The following is a 21957-nucleotide window of genomic DNA, read 5'->3' as shown; positions in this document are numbered from 1 at the left end:
GAGATGCAATCCCGTCATTCGCGGCGATTCAGCACATTTCGGCGTCTTGCTTGTCAAGTCACCTCGGACCGCGCCAACGCGTTAACGCCATAGACGCTTCGGCGTTTATCACGAAACGCGAGAGATCTGCAGGATCATGTGGACGTTGTCGGGTGCTTCTAACCCTTTTATTTGCATCTTCATCGCCAAATCAAGATTTGCTCGTCACCCAATATCATTATACACTGCCAGCCCTGAACAGCACCAGCACAGTTGGAATTAACTCTAATAGCTGTCCTCACTATGCCCTCTCGCGTTTCTCCATCTCTTCGTCAATCCCTTGCTGCCCCGTTGAGGGCATCCAGGATGGGCATTTCCCCTATTCAAAAAACATTCACCCACTCCTCAGCACCCAGGAATCATCACATCACCGCTCAACCTAACAGTGAGAAGGGTCCTACCTCGCCTACTTACAACTACAAGTTTTTGAACAAGCCTGCTACTGCTTCTGTACGTATCGTCTACTCCTTCCAAGTGATCGAACCGAGCTCACAAAACGTGATGATAGCTTGTCGGATGCCCTTTTAGGTAAGCACATTATCTGCATTCCTTATTCGACCACTTTAGGGAGCTTATTTCGATTTTAAGCGGTGGACAAGGTCGAGCCGGTGTCGATCTCGCACCAAACAAGCTCGTCTCTGCCGGTCTTGTCGACCAAATCTCGGCCCTAGGCTGGAACGTCCATTACGAATCCCACCAAAACTTCCTCGACATTCCTTACAATCCTCTTCCTTCCTCTTCCCCCGTCGCTTCAACCAAAGGCCCCTCTACCCACACTACTACCGCTCAGGGCGAAAAGATGGTCCAGAGGTTGCCGGACCCTGATATTGGAAACATGAAGAAGCCTAGATTAGTCAGTGCGGTGAATGAGATGGTGGCCAAGGAGGTTGGGGATATCGCGGAGAAAGGATGGTTGCCTGTGACTTTGGGAGGCGACCATAGTTTGGCGATGGGCACTATTGCTGGTACTAAGCGCAAGTACCCTAACGCTGGTGTGGTCTGGGTAGGTCGTCAGGATTCAGTACGTCAGGTGTCATGTGGCTGATGACTTATATTTAGGTTGATGCTCACGCTGATATTAACACCCCCTTGACCACTGAGTCTGGCAACCTCCACGGCTGCCCTGTTTCTTTCCTCTTGGGTTTGGATGGCTGTGACGTCGAGCCTTTCAACAAGTGGCTTAAACCTTGCCTCAAGCCCGAAGATATGTATGTCTTAATGTCCTTCTTTTTTACTTGTTGAACAATGACTGACCGAACTTCATCTACTACTTAGCGTCTACATCGGCCTTCGAGACATTGACGACGCTGAGAAGAAGATCCTGAAGGAAAATAACATCAAAACTTTCACTATGCACCATGTCGACAAGCACGGTATCGGCAAAGTCATGGAACTCGCGCTTCAGTATATCAACCCCAGTCGTGACCGACCCCTTCACCTCAGTTTCGACGTTGACGCGCTTGACCCTACCGTCGCTCCTAGTATGTCCTTTCCCCAACAGTATTTAGATAGGCGAGGAAGGACTAACTTGAATGATGAAGGCACTGGTACCCCCGTTCGAGGTGGTCTGACTTTCCGAGAAGGTGAGTCATTTTTGGTCACCACAAAACGTGTCTGACACCTTCTTCAGGGCATTACATTACCGAGGTTGTTGCCGAGACCGGCTGCCTTGTCGCTTTGGATATCATGGTATGTCTGCATGATTTCTGCGCTTCAAATGAGCTGAAATATTCCACCTGTTTATTAGGAGGTCAACCCTTCCCTGCTTGACCCCAGGTCCGTCGAGATGACGGTCGCCGCTGGCTGCTCCCTCACGCGGGCGTCTTTGGGTGAGACTTTGTTATGAAAGAATGGAGAATGGAGTCTATGGAGCGGCAAGACATTTACACCACACGTGTAAAACTGTAATGAAATATATGGCTTTAGCAGGACAATACGCAACTCAAGTTATGATAACATCTTGTAAAAGCGCACTTGGATTGTTTTTTGCTCATCATCTGTATGCATCTCTGGAGTAGGACATTGGGCTCTGTACGATGTTTTCATTTTCATTTTTTATTCCTCAATCATTTAGCGTGTGGAAGCGAACGAACGCGCCATTCGAAGACGACGCTTATTATTTAGTAACCAGTAGTAACCTCCACCAGGCACGGCCACTCGTCGGCACATTTCTCGGCGACGTTGCAAAAGTCTTCGTCTTTCGCACAATTCAATATACTTCTCCAGTCATCCAAAAATGACCCTCTTCAGGACATCTCGTCTGGTACTTTCCCGTGGTAGCAGAACAGGCTGTATCAGCCGCTCTTTACAAACCTCATCCTCCGTCCATCCCCTCTACCCTGACTCGCCTCTCTACAGCTATTCTATCGGTCTGTCTTACGCCGCCAAATACTCGCCTCCATTCATCAACCCAAAACAAGACATCAAGCCATACGGTTTTGCGAAACAGAGCAACGATATCGGCAAATGGGTGCAGCAGATGCTCGAGTTGACTGCTGGACGGGGTGATTTGAAAGCGAGTCAGGAGGATTTGGTTGAGGCTAGGAGGAGATGGGGTGCTGGAGAAGATTTCTTCGGGATCACTAATGCCAGAGGAGATGTGCGTAATATACCTCTCCTTGATACCTGTGCAAAAACTGACGGTTCGTAGCTGCATATCACAGTCTCAGACGGTGTCGGCGGCTGGTCCGACCGTGTTGACGCTTCTTTGTTTCCTCAATTATTATGCTACCACTACGTCAAATCAGCTCAAGAACTGGCAAATTCTTCAACAGGATCAGTAGACCCGAGATCTATCATGAAGAAGGCGTATGAAGATGCTTTGAAGGATAAGAATGTGAGCGCTGGCGGTGCAACCATGGTTAGTGCAAGACTGGACGAAGATGGTCAGGGAGTCTTTGCCAAGTGAGCTGTCTACACTTCACGAAAAGTTGAAATATCACTGACATGATGGATTTGAATAGTCTCGGCGACTCTGGATACTTTATCCTGCGAGGTGACGAGATACTAGAGTTCTCCCAGGCCCAAACTCACTTTTTCAATTGCCCCGTGAGTCAGACAAATCTTTCATCTCCAATTGTCGCTTGAATTTAGCGCTAAATGATTATTTCGCAGACGCAATTGTCAAAAGTACCCCCCGAGATGAAGCATCAAGGAATCGTACACGATACTCCGGACATGGCAGACACCAAATCCTTCGAGCTCCAAGCGGGGGACGTGATTGCCCTCTTTGTACGTCACTTTTATTGATGAGTATACCCTCTCACAAACATACTGACGCACAAAACACAAAGACCGATGGTTTCTCAGATAACGTTCCCCCCTCTCACATTCCCGGCTTGTCCAGGCTTCTCAACCGTATCCTCGAAGACCCAGCGAACAAAGACCTGTCCCCCGCCGAACGAGATTCTGAACGGGCGAGACTGTTTGCGGATATGTTGGTAGGGTATGGAAGAACAGCGATGACTAAGACTGGGGAGGAAAAAGGGCCAAATGGGTGGAAGACACCATTTGAAGAGGAGGCGACGAAGAAGGTGCCCAAGTGGGGTTGGAAGGGAGGCAAGATTGATGAGTGAGTATCGGCTTTGTAAAAGCCGCTTCCAGACTATGCTGACGCAACTGCCCAGCGTAACTGTTGTGACTGCTGTAGTGTCAGAGCTCGACTAGCTCAGTGATAGATGATAGTCCTGGCGTATGACCATTCCCGCACGAAATCATGACACGAGGCATTGGCTTGATGGACAACTTTTACTGCAAAGAGACAACCTTCATAATGCATCCAAGGAAAAATCGTATCCAATCAAAAAGGTACATCTGCACTTACCACCACTGTTTTGCAAGGCGATGGCAGCCAGATCCATCGGCAAAACAGCATTCCAAAACGCGCCTTGAACAAACTTTTCCCAATCACCTTAAGACCCGTCCCTTCACCGCTTGTTCGGAAAGGATAGTGCAAGTGCAATAAAAGGCACGATGCTGTGGGAGATTTGGAAGATTGCCATCACCCAACGACCGAGGAAGCGTCCCAGGTTTCTCTTCGGTTCAGCTGCTAATTATGGTTCATGCGTTGATTTTGTTTGGGTTAAAGCGCAACATCATCCATCTGTATCTTCCTTTTCCATTACGCCTGCCAGTCTTTGGGCCATTTTGCTGTCTATTTAATCGACCGTCTCATCTCTCTTGCTCGCCTTCTCTATTAACCTTTTCTTTCTCTGAGCGTGGCCTTGTCTCTCCTGGATCGATGCCATCTTGCCAATGACCGAAGAAAAGTATTCAAGTACAGTACCAGTACTGCCTTATCTACGTACATTTCGTTGCAGCAGTACTTTGATACTTTTGCGTTACGTAATGGGGACTTGTTTCGTCCGCCGGGCTGCATCCGTCATTCTTTCCGAGTTGGTCGGATTCTTGCTGTACATTCGAAAATAATCTCTTTCTTCTCGAAACAGCGACAGGACCATTATATGCTCCCCTTATGATCAGCCTTTTCAAGTGGGGTATTGCCCGCCCGTCTCTACCATTGCGCTGGTCTCGCTGCTTTGCGACTTTCGCCGAGAAGGGAGACGAAGGTTGGCAAACTGTCATTGGTCTTGAAATTCATGCTCAAATCAAGACTGGCAAAAAGCTCTTCTCAAGTAAGATTGAAGTATCATAAATAGCTGAGGAGGCTGATATTCGAGTTTCCGATATGTAGAAGCCTCTACATCCTACGGACATGTGTCTAATACGAATGTCGACGTTCACGATGCTGCTTTCCCTGGGACTCTACCTGTACGTGCAAATCCTTCTAATTAAACATTACTAATAGCCGGATCATGGCAGGTTCTAGATATTAATGCTATTAGGCTGTCTATCATGACTGCCCTTGCACTCAATTGTCAAATTGTGAGATCCATACGTTTGATTTTGTCTTGTTTCTCCGTAAGCTGACTTTCGATCTAGAATCCTCGTTCCACATTTGATCGTAAACATTACTTCTACCACGACATTCCGGCATCCTATCAAATTACTCAACATTATAGTAAATAATCAAGTCTGACCTTTGACGGAAGTATGCTTAAAGTTATTGCGATGTAGATCCCCTCGCTTGGAACGGCCATCTCGAAATACAAGAAGGCGATAACGGGTCTAAGCGTACCTTCAGTATTGGCATCAAGCAGCTGCAAGTTGAACAAGATACAGCAAAGTCCCAAACAGTTGGCGATGCTGTTCTCGTCGATCTGAACCGTGCTGGCACGGGGTTGATGGAGATCGTAACGGATCCTGATATGCGGTCACCAGAAGAGGCAGGAGCCTTTGTGAAGAAGTTGCAGGGTTTATTGAGAAGAGTGGGGTCTGCCGATGGAGATATGGAGAAGGTATGTTATTTCCTGATGAAGGAGATAAATCAATGAATCTGATGTAAGCTTGCAGGGAAATCTGAGAGTCGATGTCAATGTCTCAGTGCACAGAGCCGGAATGTCCTTTGGGACAAGATGTGAAATCAAAAACATTAACTCTGTTCGCTTTCTCCAAGCAGCCATTGGTAAGCAAATACAATTATCTAGACTGCTGCTTACTGATAAAAATCCCAGAGTCTGAGCGTCTGCGACATATCGCCCATTATTGCACAAGCCCATTGGAACCGCTTGCCCAAGAGACTCGGGGATTCAATGAACTCACATTGCAAACGTACTCTTTGCGCTCCAAGGAAGGGGCTACGGACTACCGTTATATGCCTGATCACAATCTCCCAACTATTATCATCGATGATGTAAGTTTGACTATTCTTTGAAGCGGAGCGCTTTCGGCTGACGCATTGTCAGGGATACCTTGACACACTTCGCAAAAACCTTCCGGAGATGCCATGGCAAATTGTTGAACGACTCGTCAAGGCTTATGGTGTAACCAAAAGAGATGCAGAGACTCTCCTTGGTTTAGACGAATACGGTGCCCAAGGAATCGCGTATTTTGAAGAGGTTGTCAAACAGGATAAAAAGATTGCAAAAAAGGCTACCAACTGGTAAGCACCATAATGGCACGATTTCCAGCACCATCCATTTCGTAGCTCACTTTTAATCACAGGATCGCCCATGAACTCCTAGGCCAACTCGGCAAAGCCAATAGGCCCTGGACAACAACCATCGTCCCAGCTCCGTTAATGCACAAACTCGTGATCGCTGTAGAGAGCCGCCAAATCACCGGTACTATTGGTAAAGCTATCGTCAAGCACCTTGTCTCCCTACCCGAATCTGCGCCACTTCCTTCATCATTTGCCGACCTCCTTGCAGAACTTGGCTTTACGACCTCGGCTGCATCTGCTGAAGATCTTACAGAAACATGTAGAAAGGCCATTAACAACCAACCTAAGGCGGTAGCGGATTTCAAGAAGGGAAACGAAAAAGTGGTGATGCGTTTGGTGGGAGAGGTTATGAAACTGTCTGCTGGTAAGGCAGACGCGATGAAGGCGAAACGCATCTTGTTGGATTTGCTCAAGGAGTAAAGCGGAGCGGACGATCCGATATGATAATGGTCTTTAGGTTTATATCACGCTCATTACAAGCACATCTATGTATGTATGCATTATGTTACAACAGTTTTAGTATCTGTAATGCGATTAATTGGTGATGGGCTGGTCGTTGATGACTTAATGATTTTTGGTTGGCATCCCCTTCCAGTAGATCTAGTGTCCTCCGTTAGTTACCTGTTCAACTTCGGCCCACCTCTTGGACAAAGCTCGCATAACGTCGCCATGGGATGCTCCAGGCATAGCCGCCTTGGCGTTCTTCATGTTTTCTTTCAGATATACTATTCGGCCAAATATATGGTTTCAGTGTACGCTGCTACGAGAAAAGGGCAGATGAGAAGAAAACGACATACGCTGGAAGCCTGAGACAGCTTTTTGCTTAGTTTCAAAAAGAGGGTTGAGTTTACTTCTGCAAGAGCCACAAGCGTGCTTGCTAGTATCGATAGCTGTTCATTAGTAAAATTAGTTCCAACATCACTGTCATTCAAATGAAGCTCAACATACATTTAGACTGTCTTTTGTAGCTAAAATGGTAAACCATCAATCAGATGTGAACGACGAAGGATCAAAAATGATTAGATACTCACACTTGTCCACATCTTTCATTGGCACATTTCCACTCGTATTTGTACTCAATCGCATAGGAATGTTTGGTCTAGTTTATGTCAGTAGTCATCCACAGGATCTATACGAAAGCTCACAGTGACTTCTACGTCCTTCCTAGCATGCATGACCTTCCTGCCCCTTTCAACGCCACTGTTTAGCGAATCTCTCTAGGCCACTTGCGTATCACTGACCAGCTTTTGAAAATATGACCATGCGGGTTCTTGAAGTCACCACTTATAATCCACGTTGCCACTACGAAGCTGTCAGGTCGGTCAATGACTTTCCAGTCTAATGGGCTCACAGTGGCACATCTCGTGAGCGACGGTGTTGAGGATACGTTCTAATCCGGATATCAGCATTATTAGACGATGGTGTGGTTCAACTGATGACTAGCCTTCGCTGGTAAGAACCTTTTCGGATAACTCTATCCAATATTCTTTATAGCTGACACCATTCGCCGTAGTCCTTATCACTATCAGTCCTTTTGCCAAGCAAAGAAATGATCTAATAGAGCTCATTCACCTCTTGGATCTAGCCATACCCGCAGTGGTCAATAGCCTATTATTCCACTCTAGCCTCGCTTTTGCTCCTCTTTCTCCCAGTTTTGATTCGAACACCCGCCTGTCGAGATCATGAAAGATTTCATTCGCTGCCCTAACTCTTTGCAAAGCCCATTCCTTCTTGGAGAGGCTACCCTTGGGTTTCGATGTTTTAGATTTGTCAATAACCTCCTTGGTAAGGGATTCGCCTTGCTCGGGCTCAGAATCAGCGCTGACGGCGAGCGTGAGCGTCTCGAGAGGGGGAAGATGGAGAGGACGTCGAGGGGGAGAATAGCGTAATATACCCCCATCACAATCACTGTCCCACCCTCGTTCCTTTGGATCCTCTTCTGAACTTTGAGCATCACCCTTTTCCATCTCAACAGTCTTGATTTCCTTTTTCTTCTTGGTCGGTTCCCATATCTCGACGTCACTTTCTTCTTCCTCCGTAGTAGGCGCTTCTGCATAGTTCTCACCTTGGCTGTCGTCAACGATGAAATCTCTCAGAGATCCATATGAGTCATCTAACCCATAATATCCTCCATTCTCCTCATCAACGATCGGCGCAATCTCTTCACCATCACTTAAAGTAAGATCAATCACCTGCTTAAATTTTTGAGTCTTGACTTGAACCTCTGGAGCTGCCAACTCTCCATCATCCTCAGAGTCAGAGACAATTACCCTTCGAGCTCTGTCTTGAGTCCTTTTGGGTGTTTGGGTAGGTACCCAGTCTGACTCAGATTCGCTCTCTGCAGGAGATGGTAACGAGGTCTTGTTTGAAAGATTCTTTTGGGTAGTGACAGAGGGAGACGAAAATTTGAGCACGGGAGGCGGGCTTATATGTGCTGCTGATGTAGTAAAAGCCCTTGACATACTTGGTCTATACAATCGCCTTCGTTAGAATTTATTTTTCCGGAAGGTCCACAACTCACGAATCCAGCACTTGGTCAATTTCATCCATGTTCTCGACAAGTTCATTCTCAAAATCACGTCCAGTTACAGGTTCAGTCTCTATCTTGAGTGAATGGCTAGAGATAACAAGTAAGTAGGAGGGGATACTGCTATTAATCAAAGGCCTACAAGTTCAGAGTTCCCACGATGTCGTCGTCAACACCGCCATCATCATCATCCTCGTCGTCAAGGTCTCCAAATAATGATGCGTTGGGAGCAGGTGATTTGACAAACTTCATACCAGGGATCTTTTTTCCAGGCGTACCCTTGATTTTGGTGGTGGAGAAATTGAGCCTCTTGAGAGGAGTGGGGGCAAAGGCGACGGTGCGTCGAGGAGTAAGAGGCACATTGTTTGAAAAATTGATTCGTGGGCGTGATGGTCCTACGAGGTCAAATAGGCAACATCAGCTACCGTTCTCTATTGTCTGCTAAAGATTTGAACGTCGATTTACGCAGGTCATTTAAATTACCTGTTTTTCTCACATCTTCCTCTTCAGAGTCAGAAAAGGCTTGGATTGTTGAGCTTCTTCTGTATTGAGCACTCGGCATTTTCAACGGACTGAGGATTGCGTCGAGTGTCCCAAGAGGAATTATCAAATGAGTAACTTCTGGATGCTGGAAAAAGTTCTGTCAATTTGAACGTCAACACTCAGGATATAATAAATCGGAGAAAAGTAAGGGAAAGGATTGGGATTTGCGAGACACGACGTGGTTGTTGTCAGAAATCAACAAGGCAGTCGCGTAAACAAGTTGATAATTAGGCGCGCAAAAGACCCTAAGGTCAATTAGGCTCGGAATACAAATAAGTTCTTACGTGTTTTTTTTTTTCGTATCACCGCCAATAATATATCATGATAATGATGCATATATATGCAGCACTGTGGGAATGCGACGCCTAGAATATGCATATACCAACAACAACAGCAGCTGCAGCGGATATAAAAAGGTAAGATGGGCGTTCGCATGGGGAATTGTAGGTGCTCAAGCGTTGCTCGACAGGGACCGCTGCTTCGGCAGCCTTCGGGTTGAAACAGCCCCGCTGATTCGATGGACCTCATAAACAAGACAAGAAATTAAATTACAGGACATCTTCGAGCTATGGACTTCCAGGTTGTCGGCCTTGGAAAGAGGAGGAGAAGACGTTAGGTTGGACAGTAAGTCCAGGATAGGCAAAGACATTAGTACTCACAAGTGTTATCTAGATTTTCCCTCTCGCGACTTCTGTATCCGGTCCCTGTTTCTTGTCTCTGAGGCTAGGGAAGCTCATAGGATTCTTGAGCTCCATTGGGTGAGGGATGGTCTAGTACGAGCTTGGAAAGGCCAGCCTGACCCGGAGCTCTGGAGGAGCCGGTGTGGCCCAGCTTTGAGAAAAGATTGGGAGGAAAAGTGGGAAGGGATAGATGCTGAGATTGAGATGCTGGCTGCTTTGGAGCAGAGGGTTCTAACCTACGGGTTAGTGCTGGAAAGCCGGGGTGCTCTCGGAGGTGCGGTGGACTTCGCTGCTATCAGGCAAGAAATAGAGGAATTGCCGGATAGACCAGGAACCACCAGAGAGCTGATTGAGATGATTGAGAGGGGAATTGGGGGATGATAATGAAATCGGCACAAGCGAAATGAAATTGTTACTCCATGTGCTCTTCTTTCAGGACGTCCGCCTGCTTGCTATACGTACACTGAGTGGAACAGAAATATGTTTAATAGTAGTGGAACCATGTAAATTAAAAACTATGAAGAAAACTATTCACGTTCGAGTCACGCCGCCCTCAAGCCTGGCATATAATCGAAGATTTTATAGGCCTAGCAGGAGGGTTTTTATGGTGTCATACGTACTTAGCTGGTGCAATCATGCTCATCATCAGATCACCATCATGCCCACCACCCCACCACGACGACCATTCGAAAGAAGGCAGCATGCGTGTTGATTTATTTGCCGTTACCGGCTGGTAACAATAACGAACGTCGCCGCCTTTGGGATCAAGTTCGAGTCATACGTACCACCGTAGAGGTACTCAAAGGGACACCTACAAAAATCATTATAACTGAATGGTTTACATAAAAGATCACCGCCGCATGAAAAGTATCTGTTATCTACACGAAGCAGGGGCCCGGGAACGTGTACGACGAATTGATAACGGGCCAGTATTTGATTCTTGGAAAATAACGTGGTCGTGTTGGAAATATACAGAGCCGTGCCTGAGATATAGGCCAGTGGAATTAAATTTCTTGGAAAATGTTTGTTGGAAGTGGTCGACTTTTTTTCCAATAATTCCATCTGCCTCTTAGAAGCCTTCAAGTAAATAAAAATATAAATTACTACGCCTCGTCGCCTGCCCGCGTCCTCTTCAGCATCCATGCGAATCTCACGGCCCCTCGGTCAACTCAATCTTTACTCCAGGTCAAATCCGAGAAATTCCTTCCCCCTTCCTTTGGCCCGTGTGATTTCCGCGCCTCTGCGACAATCTCTCCCATCACCTCGTCTTCGTGTCAACGCTTCTCTTGCCAGTCGCTCCTTCTCCATTTCCTCAACACATCTCGCAAAAATGTCCGCCGACGTCGAAATGGCCTCTCAGTCCGCAAAAATCATTGACGGCACTGCCATCGCAAAGTGAGTCGATTTTTTTAACTTAGTAATCAGTTAAGCGAACCTCCGCCAACTATCTTTTTTCCCCCACAAACAGGCAAATACGTACTTCCATCTCCCAAGCCATCACCGACCTCCATGCATCCAACCCCACCTTCCGTCAGCCTCACCTCGTCATCTTCCAGCTCGGCTCTAGCGCCGCTTCATCTACCTACATTCGCATGAAGCTCAAGGCTGCCGAAGAGTCTGGTATGACCGTAGAGCACATCAAGATTCCCTCTGATGAAGAATCTGGTGCGTTCAAGGGAACTGGTGTCAAGCGAGTCCTTGAGGCTGTCAAAAAAGCCAACCAGGACGAAAATGTCTCTGGTATCCTCGTCCAGCTTCCTCTTGAAGGTGCCGGTAAGGCTGAGGAGAAGGCTGTAGTTGACAGCGTGGATGTCACCAAGGACGTTGACGGTTTCCACCCGGAAAACATTGGTCTCCTTAGCAGCCGAATCAGCGAGCCTTTCTTTACCCCTTGCACCCCTGCAGGCGCTATCAAGCTCATCGAGTCTACCGGTTTCAACCTCGCTGGTTCCAATGTCGTCGTTCTCGGCCGAAGCGACATTGTCGGCACCCCCGTTTGCGCTTTGCTCCGAAAGAAGGATGCAACCGTCACCCAGTGCCACTCTCGTACCAAAAACGTTGAACAAATAATTAGCCAGGCTGATGTCATTGTCGCCGCTATCGGCCAAGCCGAGTTTGTGCGTGGCGAGTGGCTGAAGCCTGGCGCGATTGTGATTGATGTCGGCACCAACTACATTCCCGACGCTTCCAAAAAATCTGGTCAGCGTCTTGTCGGTGATGTTCACTTCGAGTCTGCCAGCAAGGTCGCCTCTTACATTACTCCCGTTCCCGGAGGTGTTGGGCCCATGACCGTTGCTATGCTCATGAACAACACTTTCGAAGCTGCCAAGCGTCAATGGTCTTCTCGCCGAGCCAAGCAGCTCATCCCTCTTCCTCTTGAAATTAAGGAAAAGGTGCCCTCCGATATCGAGATCGCCGTCGCCCAGACCCCCAAGCCCGTTGCTGAAATTGCCGAGGAGATTGGTGTGCACCCTGACGAAGTTGAGAGCTACGGTAGATACAAAGCCAAGATTGAGCTGTCCGTTCTTGACAGGCTCAAGGACAGGAAGGATGGCAAATACATTGTTGTCGCCGGTATCACTCCTACCCCCCTCGGTGAGGGCAAGTCTACCACCACCATCGGTCTCGCCCAGGCTCTCGGTGCTCATCTCCACAAGACGGCTATCGCATGTGTCCGACAGCCTTCCCAGGGACCTACCTTCGGTATCAAGGGTGGTGCCGCCGGTGGTGGTTATTCCCAGGTCATCCCCATGACCGAGTTTAACCTCCATTTGACTGGAGATATCCACGCCATCACCGCTGCCAACAACTTGCTTGCTGCTGCCATCGACGCTCGCATGTTCCACGAAGCTACTCAAACCGACAAAGGTCTTTTCAACCGTCTCTGCCCCCCCAAGAAAGGTGTTCGCACTTTCTCCAAGCCTATGATTGCCCGTCTTCACAAGCTCGGTATCAACAAGACCAACCCATCTGATTTGACAGAAGAAGAGGCTGCCCGATTCGCTCGCCTTGATATCGACCCTGCGACCCTCACTTGGAACCGAGTGCTCGACACCAATGACCGATACCTCCGTCAAATCACCGTTGGCCAAGCTCCCACCGAGAAGGGTCTCGAGCGAAAGACGGCGTTTGATATTGCCGTGGCTTCCGAATGTATGGCCGTGCTTGCTCTCAGTAAGGATCTCGCCGATATGCGAGCTCGTCTCGGTAGAATGGTCGTCGCTTCAAGCAAAGCCGGTGAACCCATCACTGCCGAAGACATCGGCTGTGCCGGTGCCATGGCTGTTCTCATGAAGGACGCTATCAAACCTACCATCATGCAAACCCTTGAAGGTACCCCCGTTTTTGTCCACGCTGGTCCATTCGCCAACATTGCCCACGGCAACTCTTCTATCATCGCGGACCGTATCGCCCTCAAGCTCGCTGGTGTTGAAGAAGGCGACGACGAGTCTAGGAACGGTTACGTCATCACCGAAGCTGGTTTCGGCGCTGATATCGGTATGGAAAAGTTCTGCAACATCAAGACTCGAGTCTCTGGCTTGAAGCCCAGCGCAGTGGTGCTTGTCGCTACGATTCGAGCGTTGAAGATGCACGGTGGTGGACCTGCCGTTACCCCCGGTAAGCCTCTTGACCAGGTTTATGTGGAGGAGAACTTGGAGTTGTTGGAAAAGGGCTGTGCCAACTTGGGCAAACACATTGAGAATGCCAAGAAGTTTGGTCTGAAGGTTGTTGTTGCCATCAACAAGTTCTCGTAAGTACTTTTTCCATTTTAATAAACTGCGTACTAATGATTTGGTAGTAACGATACCGCCGCTGAGATGGCTCTTGTCCAAGAATACGCTCTCAAGGTTGGAGCCGACTACGCCGTGCCCGCAGACCATTGGGCTCGAGGTGGCGCTGGTGCCGTTGACCTCGCCAACGCCGTCATCGAAGCCTGCGCCACTCCTTCCACTTTCGACTTCCTCTATGACCTCAACCAGCCCCTCACTAAGAAGATCGAGATCATCGCCAAGGAAATGTACGGTGCCGACGGGATCTCACTCTCCGCCGAGGCTCAAGCCGAGATCGACAGGTACGAGAAACAAGGTTACGGTGGTTTGCCTATTTGCATGGCCAAGACCGCCTTGTCCCTGTCTGATGATCCTAGCAAAAAGGGCGTTCCCACCGGGTTCACTTTGCCTATTAGGAATGTGAGGTTGAGTGCGGGCGCGAGCTTTGTGTACCCCCTTGTGGGTGATATGAGCACCATGCCAGGTTTGACTACTAGGCCCGGGTTCTATGACATTGATTTGAACCCCGACACTGGTGACATTGAGGGCTTGTTCTAGAGGATTAGACTAGGGTTTTTTCGGTTTCTTCTTGTGTTAATCTACTAAATGTCGATTCAACATCATTGCCATTACTGTACAAATAGATTTAGCAAATGCATGCCTCAACGGCCAACTGGAATCAATTTGTCATGGATACCTAGAAAGTCATTCGCGAAGCGTGAAACATGTTGTGCCTTCATATTTGACCACAAGTACTGGTATTGTGGATTTCTGCGGCATTACAAACAACTGGTGGACAGTCTTTGTTTATTTCGCATAACCGGCCATTATTTTGCCTTGCTTTATTCGTCTCTACTCGGGCTATACAAAGGTTTCACACATGGTAAATGGAAAGCTTATCATGCATTCTGGTCTTTTCTTCTCTTTCTCTTCTGTACACACACACACACACACTGCTACAGTTGTACTTTTAAAATGACAAAACGGATTCCCTCACAACCTGAAAATAACCCCTCAACCTCAAAAGAAACGTATGAGACTCCTAGGACAAGACACGGCGAGACTTTTACTCGTCGGAAACCTTGAGGACAACACGGCCGGCAATCTTACCAGCCTCAAGATCCTCGAAGACGCTTCAAATACCACCATGTCAGTGTTGATTTCGCAAGGCAAAAGGAAGGCAACAACTTACCCCTTTAAAGAGTCAAGACCCTTCTCTTCAAAAACGACCTTGACTTGGCCGGACGCGGCAATATCAAGCGCCTCAATCGCATCCTGTCTGTTACCGACATAGCTACCCTGGATCCTGATGCTCTTGAACACTGTCCAGAAAACGTTTGCGCCCATCTCAGCATCAGGCATACCGACAGCGACAAGGGTGCCGCTAGGCTTCAAGTACTCGATAGCCTGAGCGTAACCCGTCTTGTTGGCAGCCGTGACCACAGCGGCGGCAGGACCGTCCCCTCCAGTAGCGGCTTTGATGTCGGCCACAATATCCTTGGAAGTCTTAAAGTCGACCCAAGCGTCAGCACCGAGAGACTTAACGAGCTTCTCCTTGGCAGCGCCACTATCGATAGCGATGACCTTGAGGCCCATGGCCTTCGCATATTGGACAGCAAGATGACCGAGACCACCGCCAGCGCCGGGAAGAGCGACCCAGTCACCGACCTTGGTGTTGGAGACCTTGAGAGCCTTGTAGGTGGTGACACCAGCACACAGGATGGAGGCGGCGCCGGCAGAGTCGAGGGATTCAGGAATAGGAGTCACATGGTTGACGAAGGAAACGACGTATTCGGAGAAAGTACCGTCGGTGGTATAGCCAGAGAGCTTGACGTTGGGACAGTCTACAATGGTGGGTCAATCGATAATTGCTTGCTGTCTCTTGAATAGTATATCGACTTACTCATCTCATAGCCGCGTCGACAGTATTCGCAGCTGAGACAGCTGTCGGCGAGCCACTTGATACCGACTCGGTCACCAAGCTTGACGGGAGAAGCAGCAGTGTGGTCACCAATAGCGACGATAATACCGACACCTGTGAAAACGGGAAAATTCCCATTGCGTCAGCGGGGCCCCTCGCACGTTTTTATTTTTGAAGCAATGGCCGGACAGGAAGAGACGCAGTGCCCAAATTAGACTCACCTTCATGACCTCCGATAAGGGGATGAGATGGGGGAACAGGCCAGTCGCCAGACTTGGCGTGCAAGTCGGTATGGCAGACACCAGTGTGGGAGATTTTGACCAAGCATTGACCGGGCCCAAGCTCGGAAGCCTGCTTGACAGGGTGTTCCTTTTCAATCGCGAGCTCAGCGCCGGTTGTCTTGACAACAGCGGCAGTCTGGGTCTTGGGAATGGTGAAGTTAGAGAGAGTAGACATGTTTGCTTGGGTTGTATGGATGGTACGAGATATAGTTGTGGATATGGATGGATGGTGAAGTGAAGGGGCAGAAAGACGTGTGGAAATGGGTCTTATATAGGTTGAGTTCGGAAGTAAACGGGTAATAATGGGCTGCAGGGTTGTGGTGAAGGTTGAGATTCGCCTGGACGACATCGTCATCATATAATCTCTAATTCGCAGTTGGGACAGTTTATTGCGGTTTCAGCCGGCGGTAAAATTGCTCTTTTCTTAGTCTGGGGATCTGGGTTATTCACTAGCCGGCGGAAAGGGTCGGTCACGAAGGGGTTGGAGATGAAGTCAAGATGCGTGGAGATGACAAGTAGTAGTATGTGATTTTTTAGCGAGTGTGGGGAGGAGGTTCTCGAAACGACGGAGCTCTTATATCCAGCTTGCTCCGGCAACGGTGCTCAGAACGGTGCGCCCCACTCTATGGCCCATCTGTAGTGACCTAATCCGAGACGGCCAATGGCCAGAGAGTGCCCCGGGGTGGCCCGCGAGGGTGGCGCCGTACTGTAACGACAGAAAATTCGGCAACTACTGCTATACTGTCTGCATACCGCCGAATACCGACATAACGTCTTTTCCTATTTCCTACTTTGGCTGCCTTCCATTACCTTCTATGCATGACTACCATCCAGACACACAGATACACAGTCCGAGATCATCCTCACACCATGCACAAGACGTCGAAGGATTGTTATGCTGCTGCTGCTGCTCTCTCGGATATGTTAGGATCTTCTATCCCGAAATCATCCCGACTTTGGTAATACCAATTTCAATCCATCTCTCGCAAATTATCCCAGTCTGCAGAATAGAAAGATAACGGAGCGGAAGCAACCTTCGGGTATCGACTGCCGTTCTTATCCGGCTGGCTGGTCGCCGATTCCAGCGGGTTCCTTTCGTGCCTTGAAGGAGATGGTAACTTTTTGGGATGACGTAAATATATTCTGTCTCTCAGATCTTTATTCATTACGTAAAGACCTAGATAACGAGGATCACTTATACGGAGCAACTAGAGGAGTTGTCGTGAGGTAGAAGAAGGCAGGGAAAAAAATTGTGAACGCAATATTGAACTTAGCATGCATGTTGTCATTTTCTAGAAATACATATAAAGCCATTCAAGATAATCTGCCGCTCCCTTGTAGCCTTCTATTTGCTTTCTCCTCTCTTCTTCACTCTTCTGCCTTTGCCCTTTAATGCTTATAAGACACCTTGACTATATTCGTCGGTCAGCCACCATTTTGCTTCAAGCCGAACTGCGAGGATGAAGAACAGAAAAGGAGAAAAAAAAAGACTAACCTGTAATACTGGAAAGTATCATACAACTTGGTATAATTGCTCCCAGTTGAGGTTACAATTAAGCGTTCCAAATATGCGTCTACAGCTTGCGTCGTGAGGCCTAGTTGGAAACGTTCTCGGAAATGAGCAGCCGTCTGGTCACCAAAGAGAGCAAAACAGTCGAGCTTAGAGTCTGTACCGTAAAAAAAAAATTTTGTCAGCTTTTATAATCTTCTAATTATTGGATCAGGCTGGAAAGCTTTGGAGAAAAGGAACGCACTCTTCTGCATGAGCTCGACAATTGCTATTCACCAAAAATCAGTGACGGCCCAGATGGAAAGGAAAGTTGAGAGGGATGAACGAACTGATCAAACTATCTGAATGTTTCCTTGCAGCTTCGAATCCTTCCTTGAACAGCTTCTTGAAGTACGCATAACCAGGGCTATTCAATCCTCCCATGATATCCACATACTCCTATTATCATTGTCAGCAAGTTGCGCATGCAGAGAGAGGAGGAAAAGAGAAAGTTCTCACCATAAGCATCTTGAAAGGTGCCGCCTCAAATCCCATATTTCCCGGCGAGTTACTCAACATGAACCCAAAGTCAATATGAATCAAATGCCCATCCTGGTCTACGAGGATGTTCCCGTTATGCCGATCTTTGATCTGAAGAAGGTATGTGATGATAGAGTAACCTGCGAGAGAACGGATAAAATTGCGTTGAGCACGAGCGAATCGACCAGAGTCTGGTTTACCGAATGTCTAGGAAGTTTATCAGCTGGATTGCAGAAAGAGGCAGCGGGAAAATATGGTTCACGTTGACGTAGTGGTCCATCAAGGACACATGCCCAATAGGCCCTCCTTCAGCCAATCGCTTGGCATATTCTCCCTTTTTGATAGAATGTACAGACACCGCATCCGTCACGGTTTCCACCAATCCAGATGTTTCACCGGTTATAAGGATTCGGAAGCTGACAAAAGACATATTAACGACCCCACCCCGTGTAAAATGGTAAATCGATAAAAACAAAACTTACAATCTGGCCCAACAATCACAATTTTCCTCTTTCCAAATTCGGCTGAACCGTTCAATCAACTGCGTTGCAAGTTGCTCCTGCCTTAGATCCGCACCTGTCTTGACGATTACTGAGATGACCTAAAATCTTTTATCAGCCCAATCCTTCTACTCAAAGAGTACAGAAGTTCCATAAAATATAGCGGCGGCAACGAGGAGCGGAAAAAGAGAAACGTGAAACTCACATCCCAATTTGCCAGATGGCCCCACGGACTTCCAGCTCTAATTCTGCTCTTCTTCGCTGACCAGCTTTCCCTGAATACAGCTGCGGATGGATCTGCTTTATTCAATTCCCTCCTCACAATTCCTTCATCTTCCACCGTACCATGTTCATGATCATGCTCATGTCCGCTTTCACCTCCTCCAGACGTTTCAGCTGTGGGGATGGGTACATCCGCACCAGGCGGTCGATCTGTCATACGTTCCACTCGTTCTTCTTCAAGAGCCATCATCTCGAGCATGATCCGTTCTCTTATCGCTGCCGCTTGTGCTGCCGCTAGCTTCAGTTTGCCTCCCGCCGAACCATCTGGCTTCCCACCAGCCTCTTCCCCTCCACCACCTCCACCACCGCCTGGAGTCCTTATCCACCCTGTACCCGGTATCCACCCGCCCCCACTTTGGTTCTCTGGTGCATTCGGTACGAGGGAAGCGTTCAATTGAGCAAGCATGACGGCCGCTGTGCGCATACGTTCCGAGTAATCTTCGAGAGTAATTGCCCTTTTTGGTCCGGGAGTAGAAGGACTTTGACCTTGAGCTTGAACCAAGCCAGGAGTGAAAGGAGACGAGGAAGATGGAGAAGGGGAGGTAAAGCCGGATTTAGCTGATGGGAAGCCAGGTGTAGACGGTCCGGATTTGCCGACCTCGCTTCCTGTTGCCGTTCCCGTCGGGGAAGACATCCACTGCCCTACATCACCCATCACACCCGCACCTATCCCCGCACCCGCATCCACACCCACACCCGAGCTAGTTATCCGGCCAGGGACAGGCGACCCCCGATCCCACGCTTTCATATCCAAATCCCTATTCTTAGGCCCGCTCGGTAAGGGGATAATTTCGGACAAATCGGGAATCTCGTCGTGAACGGAGAGGGTACCGTAAAGTTGTTCGACAAGGTCCATTTCTTCTGGGGGGATGGGCTTGGGCGTACCAGGGGTGGTGGTGGTGGCGGTTAAAGGTGGTTGGGAAGGTGGTTTGGAAGAGTTTGAGATTGAAGCTGAGGCAGGGGAAGGGGAAGGCGGGATGGCGGGAATAGAATCAGGCATGAGACTTCCAAAGCCTTCTCCTTTCCCTTTTCCTTTTTTACTCCCTAATCCCCATTCTTGTCGACCATTATTGTACCCTGCATTACGTACCCTGCCACCAGAACCAGCTTCACGCCCATCTACACCTACACCCAATGTCCCATCCCTTTTTCTTCTTTTTCTATCCTCTGCTACCACAATTTTCTTCAACAATTCCCTATTCTCCCTTCTCGTCGGGTCAAAATTGAGATCCCCTTGGAGGATCTCGACGTGTAACAGGTACGGTGCTCTTTCTGCCGAGTTGAGGACGACGGAATCGCCCGGGGAGATACGTACAACCCGTGAATGACCACCTGGGACGGCAGAACCGCGTGGGTGGTATGCTCGATTTTTTGCCGAGGAAGAAGGGTTGTTCGACCCAGATGCGGGTGATGGGCTCAAGGTGGATGAGGAGGAGGAAGGAGAAAGGGTATGATCGGCAGTACACCATAGAGGCATGCACACTTCTGCTGGGAGGTTGTGGTTCAAACTCGTCAATTCTGCTCTCAAAGCACTAACCCGCGCCGGTTTAGGAATGACCAGTAATCTATTACTGATATCTTCCAATAATAGCAAGAACCTCACTTCGCTCCTACAGTAGTGACTCGTGAGAAGTTGTCTTTGAGCAGAGAACGAGTAGGTCGCGAGGATGGCTTCCGCTGTGGGTGGTCCTCCCTGGTAATGGTTGGGGTTATAAGACGATGAACGGGGTAAAGAAGGTACGGAATGGAAGGGTTGGTGCGCGGATTTCGGTGGAGTAGGGGATCTGTCATTGAACAGTTGACCGAATGGGTCTGAACCCTTTCGGCGAGAAGAAATGCCGCCATTTTTTTCCTTTTCCCTTACCTTCTCATCGGGCATGTCGATTGCGGAGAAGGGAGGAACTGCAGATGGAGATCGAGGTGGAGAATAGAGGTTGGGCGTTGTTTGAGCGGGGCCAGTGATTGCTAGGTTGACGGTAGACTTAGGGAATTTAACATTCGATTTGTATCCTTGTCCTTGGATAATCCCATTACTCGGCGCTCGCCCATCTTCCTCTTCCGACTCACTATCCTCCTTCTCCCCCCTCTCATTCTCATTTTCCTTTCTCCTCCTTTCCATCTTTTCAGGCCTCACATCCGCTCCACCACCCGTATCCACTTCCACCCTATCCCTTCCACTTGTTAGATCGTCCATTGGCCGGCGACCTTGGATGAGAGCCCATTCGCCTACGAGGGGGACTAGAGCGGGCATACCGGGTATACCAGCGAACATCACACCCATACCTACCAACGCCGCAGCCGCATGCGGGTTCACTCTCCCCTGGCCTAATCCTTGCCCTTGCCTTTGGCCCTCGTCAATTTGAATAAAGGTAGAGCTAGAACCAGAGCCGGGGATGGAAGAGAGCTTGCCCAAGGCAGAACTAGATGGCGAATGCGGTAAAGAGCGGTAAGGCGAGCGCGACGGTTCTGGGGGATCACCAAAGATGATGGCATGGCAGCGGTGCAGGACGCGTTGGCAGATTGCGAACGGGACAGGGTCCGTCTGCCGGGTTGGGATGAGGTCCCGGAGAGCAGCTTGCATGAACCAGAATGTCTAAGATAGGAGCTGAGCTCTTGGTTCTTTTTGTTGTTAAGAGGAAGAGAAACATACGAGCATGGCAGAGTGGGTGCTTTCCTCTGCTCGGGCGATGATGAACGACTCGAGAGCATTGGATTGAGTAGGGTAAGTCAATAACAAATGGCTATTCTTTTCAGCTGCTACCCTCTCCTACACGCAGCGACGAGGCTTACCATATCTGAGGCCAATAAAACTCGACTTCTTCGGCGGGCATCCTCTTCATTCTCCAGCAGAGATAGTGGGATATACCAATAGAGTCGGGATAGGTCTTAAGGTACTGCATGGCGATGGAGATGGAGAAGTATGGGGAGAGGAACAAACGGAGGCTGGAAAGAGGCAGGATTTAGGTTATCCGAGTCCGCTTGGCATGAATAATAGAGAATAAATCAGGACGTACAGTAATGCGTGAGACATGGTGGGCAGATCATGTATTACTCGTCAAAAGACGTTCGAGTCTTCAAAATGAGCTGTGGTCGAGGTCTGATCGCGACGAGAGCAGTGATCGCACAGGGTGGCCGCTGCTCGCTGTACGGGTGGGGGAATAGAGGGAGTGAATATCTTCTTGGGATACTCTCTCTCTCTGAGTGATGTAACCCCAGCAATGGATGTTTTGTGGATGTATGTGTATATATATGAAGAACAAGTACGTAGTGCTGGCAACGCGCGGGGACACTTTCACGGCGACCCGTTTGGCGACGGCGAGCCAC

At 48.7% G+C, this 21957-nt stretch overlaps 8 protein-coding genes and 1 non-coding gene; 5 read left to right on the top strand and 4 right to left on the bottom strand.

Annotated features, from left to right (window-relative positions):
• Window positions 1-150: 150 nt before the first annotated feature.
• CNAG_03542 (arginase) lies at window positions 151-2066 on the top strand. XM_012195602.1 has 8 exons: window positions 151-489; window positions 548-567; window positions 628-1042; window positions 1099-1247; window positions 1315-1520; window positions 1581-1622; window positions 1670-1728; window positions 1787-2066. The coding sequence occupies exons 1-8, from the start codon at window positions 283-285 to the stop codon at window positions 1883-1885; spliced, it is 1197 nt and encodes a 398-aa protein (XP_012050992.1). The 5' UTR covers window positions 151-282; the 3' UTR covers window positions 1886-2066.
• A 149-nt stretch (window positions 2067-2215) lies between these two features.
• CNAG_03541 (hypothetical protein) lies at window positions 2216-4038 on the top strand. XM_012195935.1 has 6 exons: window positions 2216-2638; window positions 2690-2943; window positions 3003-3087; window positions 3154-3270; window positions 3333-3610; window positions 3666-4038. The coding sequence occupies exons 1-6, from the start codon at window positions 2276-2278 to the stop codon at window positions 3703-3705; spliced, it is 1137 nt and encodes a 378-aa protein (XP_012051325.1). The 5' UTR covers window positions 2216-2275; the 3' UTR covers window positions 3706-4038.
• A 24-nt stretch (window positions 4039-4062) lies between these two features.
• On the top strand, window positions 4063-6649 carry CNAG_03540 (aspartyl/glutamyl-tRNA(Asn/Gln) amidotransferase, B subunit). XM_012195934.1 has 9 exons: window positions 4063-4673; window positions 4733-4809; window positions 4861-4923; window positions 4981-5059; window positions 5116-5396; window positions 5452-5563; window positions 5613-5791; window positions 5844-6040; window positions 6103-6649. Exons 1-9 carry the CDS (start codon window positions 4514-4516, stop codon window positions 6518-6520), a joined length of 1566 nt encoding a protein of 521 aa, XP_012051324.1. The 5' UTR covers window positions 4063-4513; the 3' UTR covers window positions 6521-6649.
• CNAG_03539 (hypothetical protein) lies at window positions 6576-9315 on the bottom strand. XM_012195601.1 has 12 exons: window positions 9093-9315; window positions 8770-9022; window positions 8622-8717; window positions 7673-8569; window positions 7545-7615; window positions 7452-7490; window positions 7342-7402; window positions 7246-7288; window positions 7132-7199; window positions 7049-7068; window positions 6898-6990; window positions 6576-6825 (listed from the first exon to the last, which is right to left on the bottom strand). Exons 1-12 carry the CDS (start codon window positions 9187-9189, stop codon window positions 6701-6703), a joined length of 1863 nt encoding a protein of 620 aa, XP_012050991.1. The 5' UTR covers window positions 9190-9315; the 3' UTR covers window positions 6576-6700.
• Window positions 9316-9529: 214 nt separating this feature from the next.
• CNAG_12794 lies at window positions 9530-10550 on the bottom strand. XR_001046032.1 has 3 exons: window positions 10313-10550; window positions 9830-10195; window positions 9530-9759 (listed from the first exon to the last, which is right to left on the bottom strand). It is a non-coding gene; the product is annotated as a hypothetical RNA (non-coding RNA).
• On the top strand, window positions 9739-10390 carry CNAG_03538 (hypothetical protein; the record flags this gene model as incomplete). XM_012195933.1 has 2 exons in its annotated part: window positions 9739-9781; window positions 9843-10390. 2 exons carry the CDS (start codon window positions 9739-9741, stop codon window positions 10229-10231), a joined length of 432 nt encoding a protein of 143 aa, XP_012051323.1. The 3' UTR covers window positions 10232-10390.
• A 331-nt stretch (window positions 10551-10881) lies between the features above and the next one.
• On the top strand, window positions 10882-14904 carry CNAG_07746 (methylenetetrahydrofolate dehydrogenase (NADP)). XM_012196004.1 has 3 exons: window positions 10882-11245; window positions 11319-13601; window positions 13650-14904. Exons 1-3 carry the CDS (start codon window positions 10992-10994, stop codon window positions 14176-14178), a joined length of 3066 nt encoding a protein of 1021 aa, XP_012051394.1. The 5' UTR covers window positions 10882-10991; the 3' UTR covers window positions 14179-14904.
• Window positions 14294-16550, bottom strand: CNAG_07745 (alcohol dehydrogenase, propanol-preferring). XM_012195600.1 has 4 exons: window positions 15763-16550; window positions 15524-15655; window positions 14813-15464; window positions 14294-14753 (listed from the first exon to the last, which is right to left on the bottom strand). Exons 1-4 carry the CDS (start codon window positions 16178-16180, stop codon window positions 14687-14689), a joined length of 1269 nt encoding a protein of 422 aa, XP_012050990.1. The 5' UTR covers window positions 16181-16550; the 3' UTR covers window positions 14294-14686.
• A 526-nt stretch (window positions 16551-17076) lies between these two features.
• CNAG_07744 (Atypical/PI4K protein kinase) lies at window positions 17077-21881 on the bottom strand. XM_012196003.1 has 11 exons: window positions 21648-21881; window positions 21424-21576; window positions 21284-21374; window positions 18557-21226; window positions 18334-18452; window positions 18114-18267; window positions 17831-18058; window positions 17662-17770; window positions 17577-17600; window positions 17318-17489; window positions 17077-17234 (listed from the first exon to the last, which is right to left on the bottom strand). The coding sequence occupies exons 1-11, from the start codon at window positions 21662-21664 to the stop codon at window positions 17219-17221; spliced, it is 3753 nt and encodes a 1250-aa protein (XP_012051393.1). The 5' UTR covers window positions 21665-21881; the 3' UTR covers window positions 17077-17218.
• Between the last annotated feature and the right edge of the window lie 76 nt (window positions 21882-21957).

This window comes from Cryptococcus neoformans, chromosome 8, assembly GCF_000149245.1.
Source record: "Cryptococcus neoformans var. grubii H99 chromosome 8, complete sequence".
Taxonomy (NCBI): Eukaryota; Fungi; Basidiomycota; class Tremellomycetes; order Tremellales; family Cryptococcaceae; genus Cryptococcus; species Cryptococcus neoformans.
The sequence above is the reverse complement of the archived record's forward strand: the minus strand, read 5'-3'. Positions and strand labels throughout refer to the sequence as shown.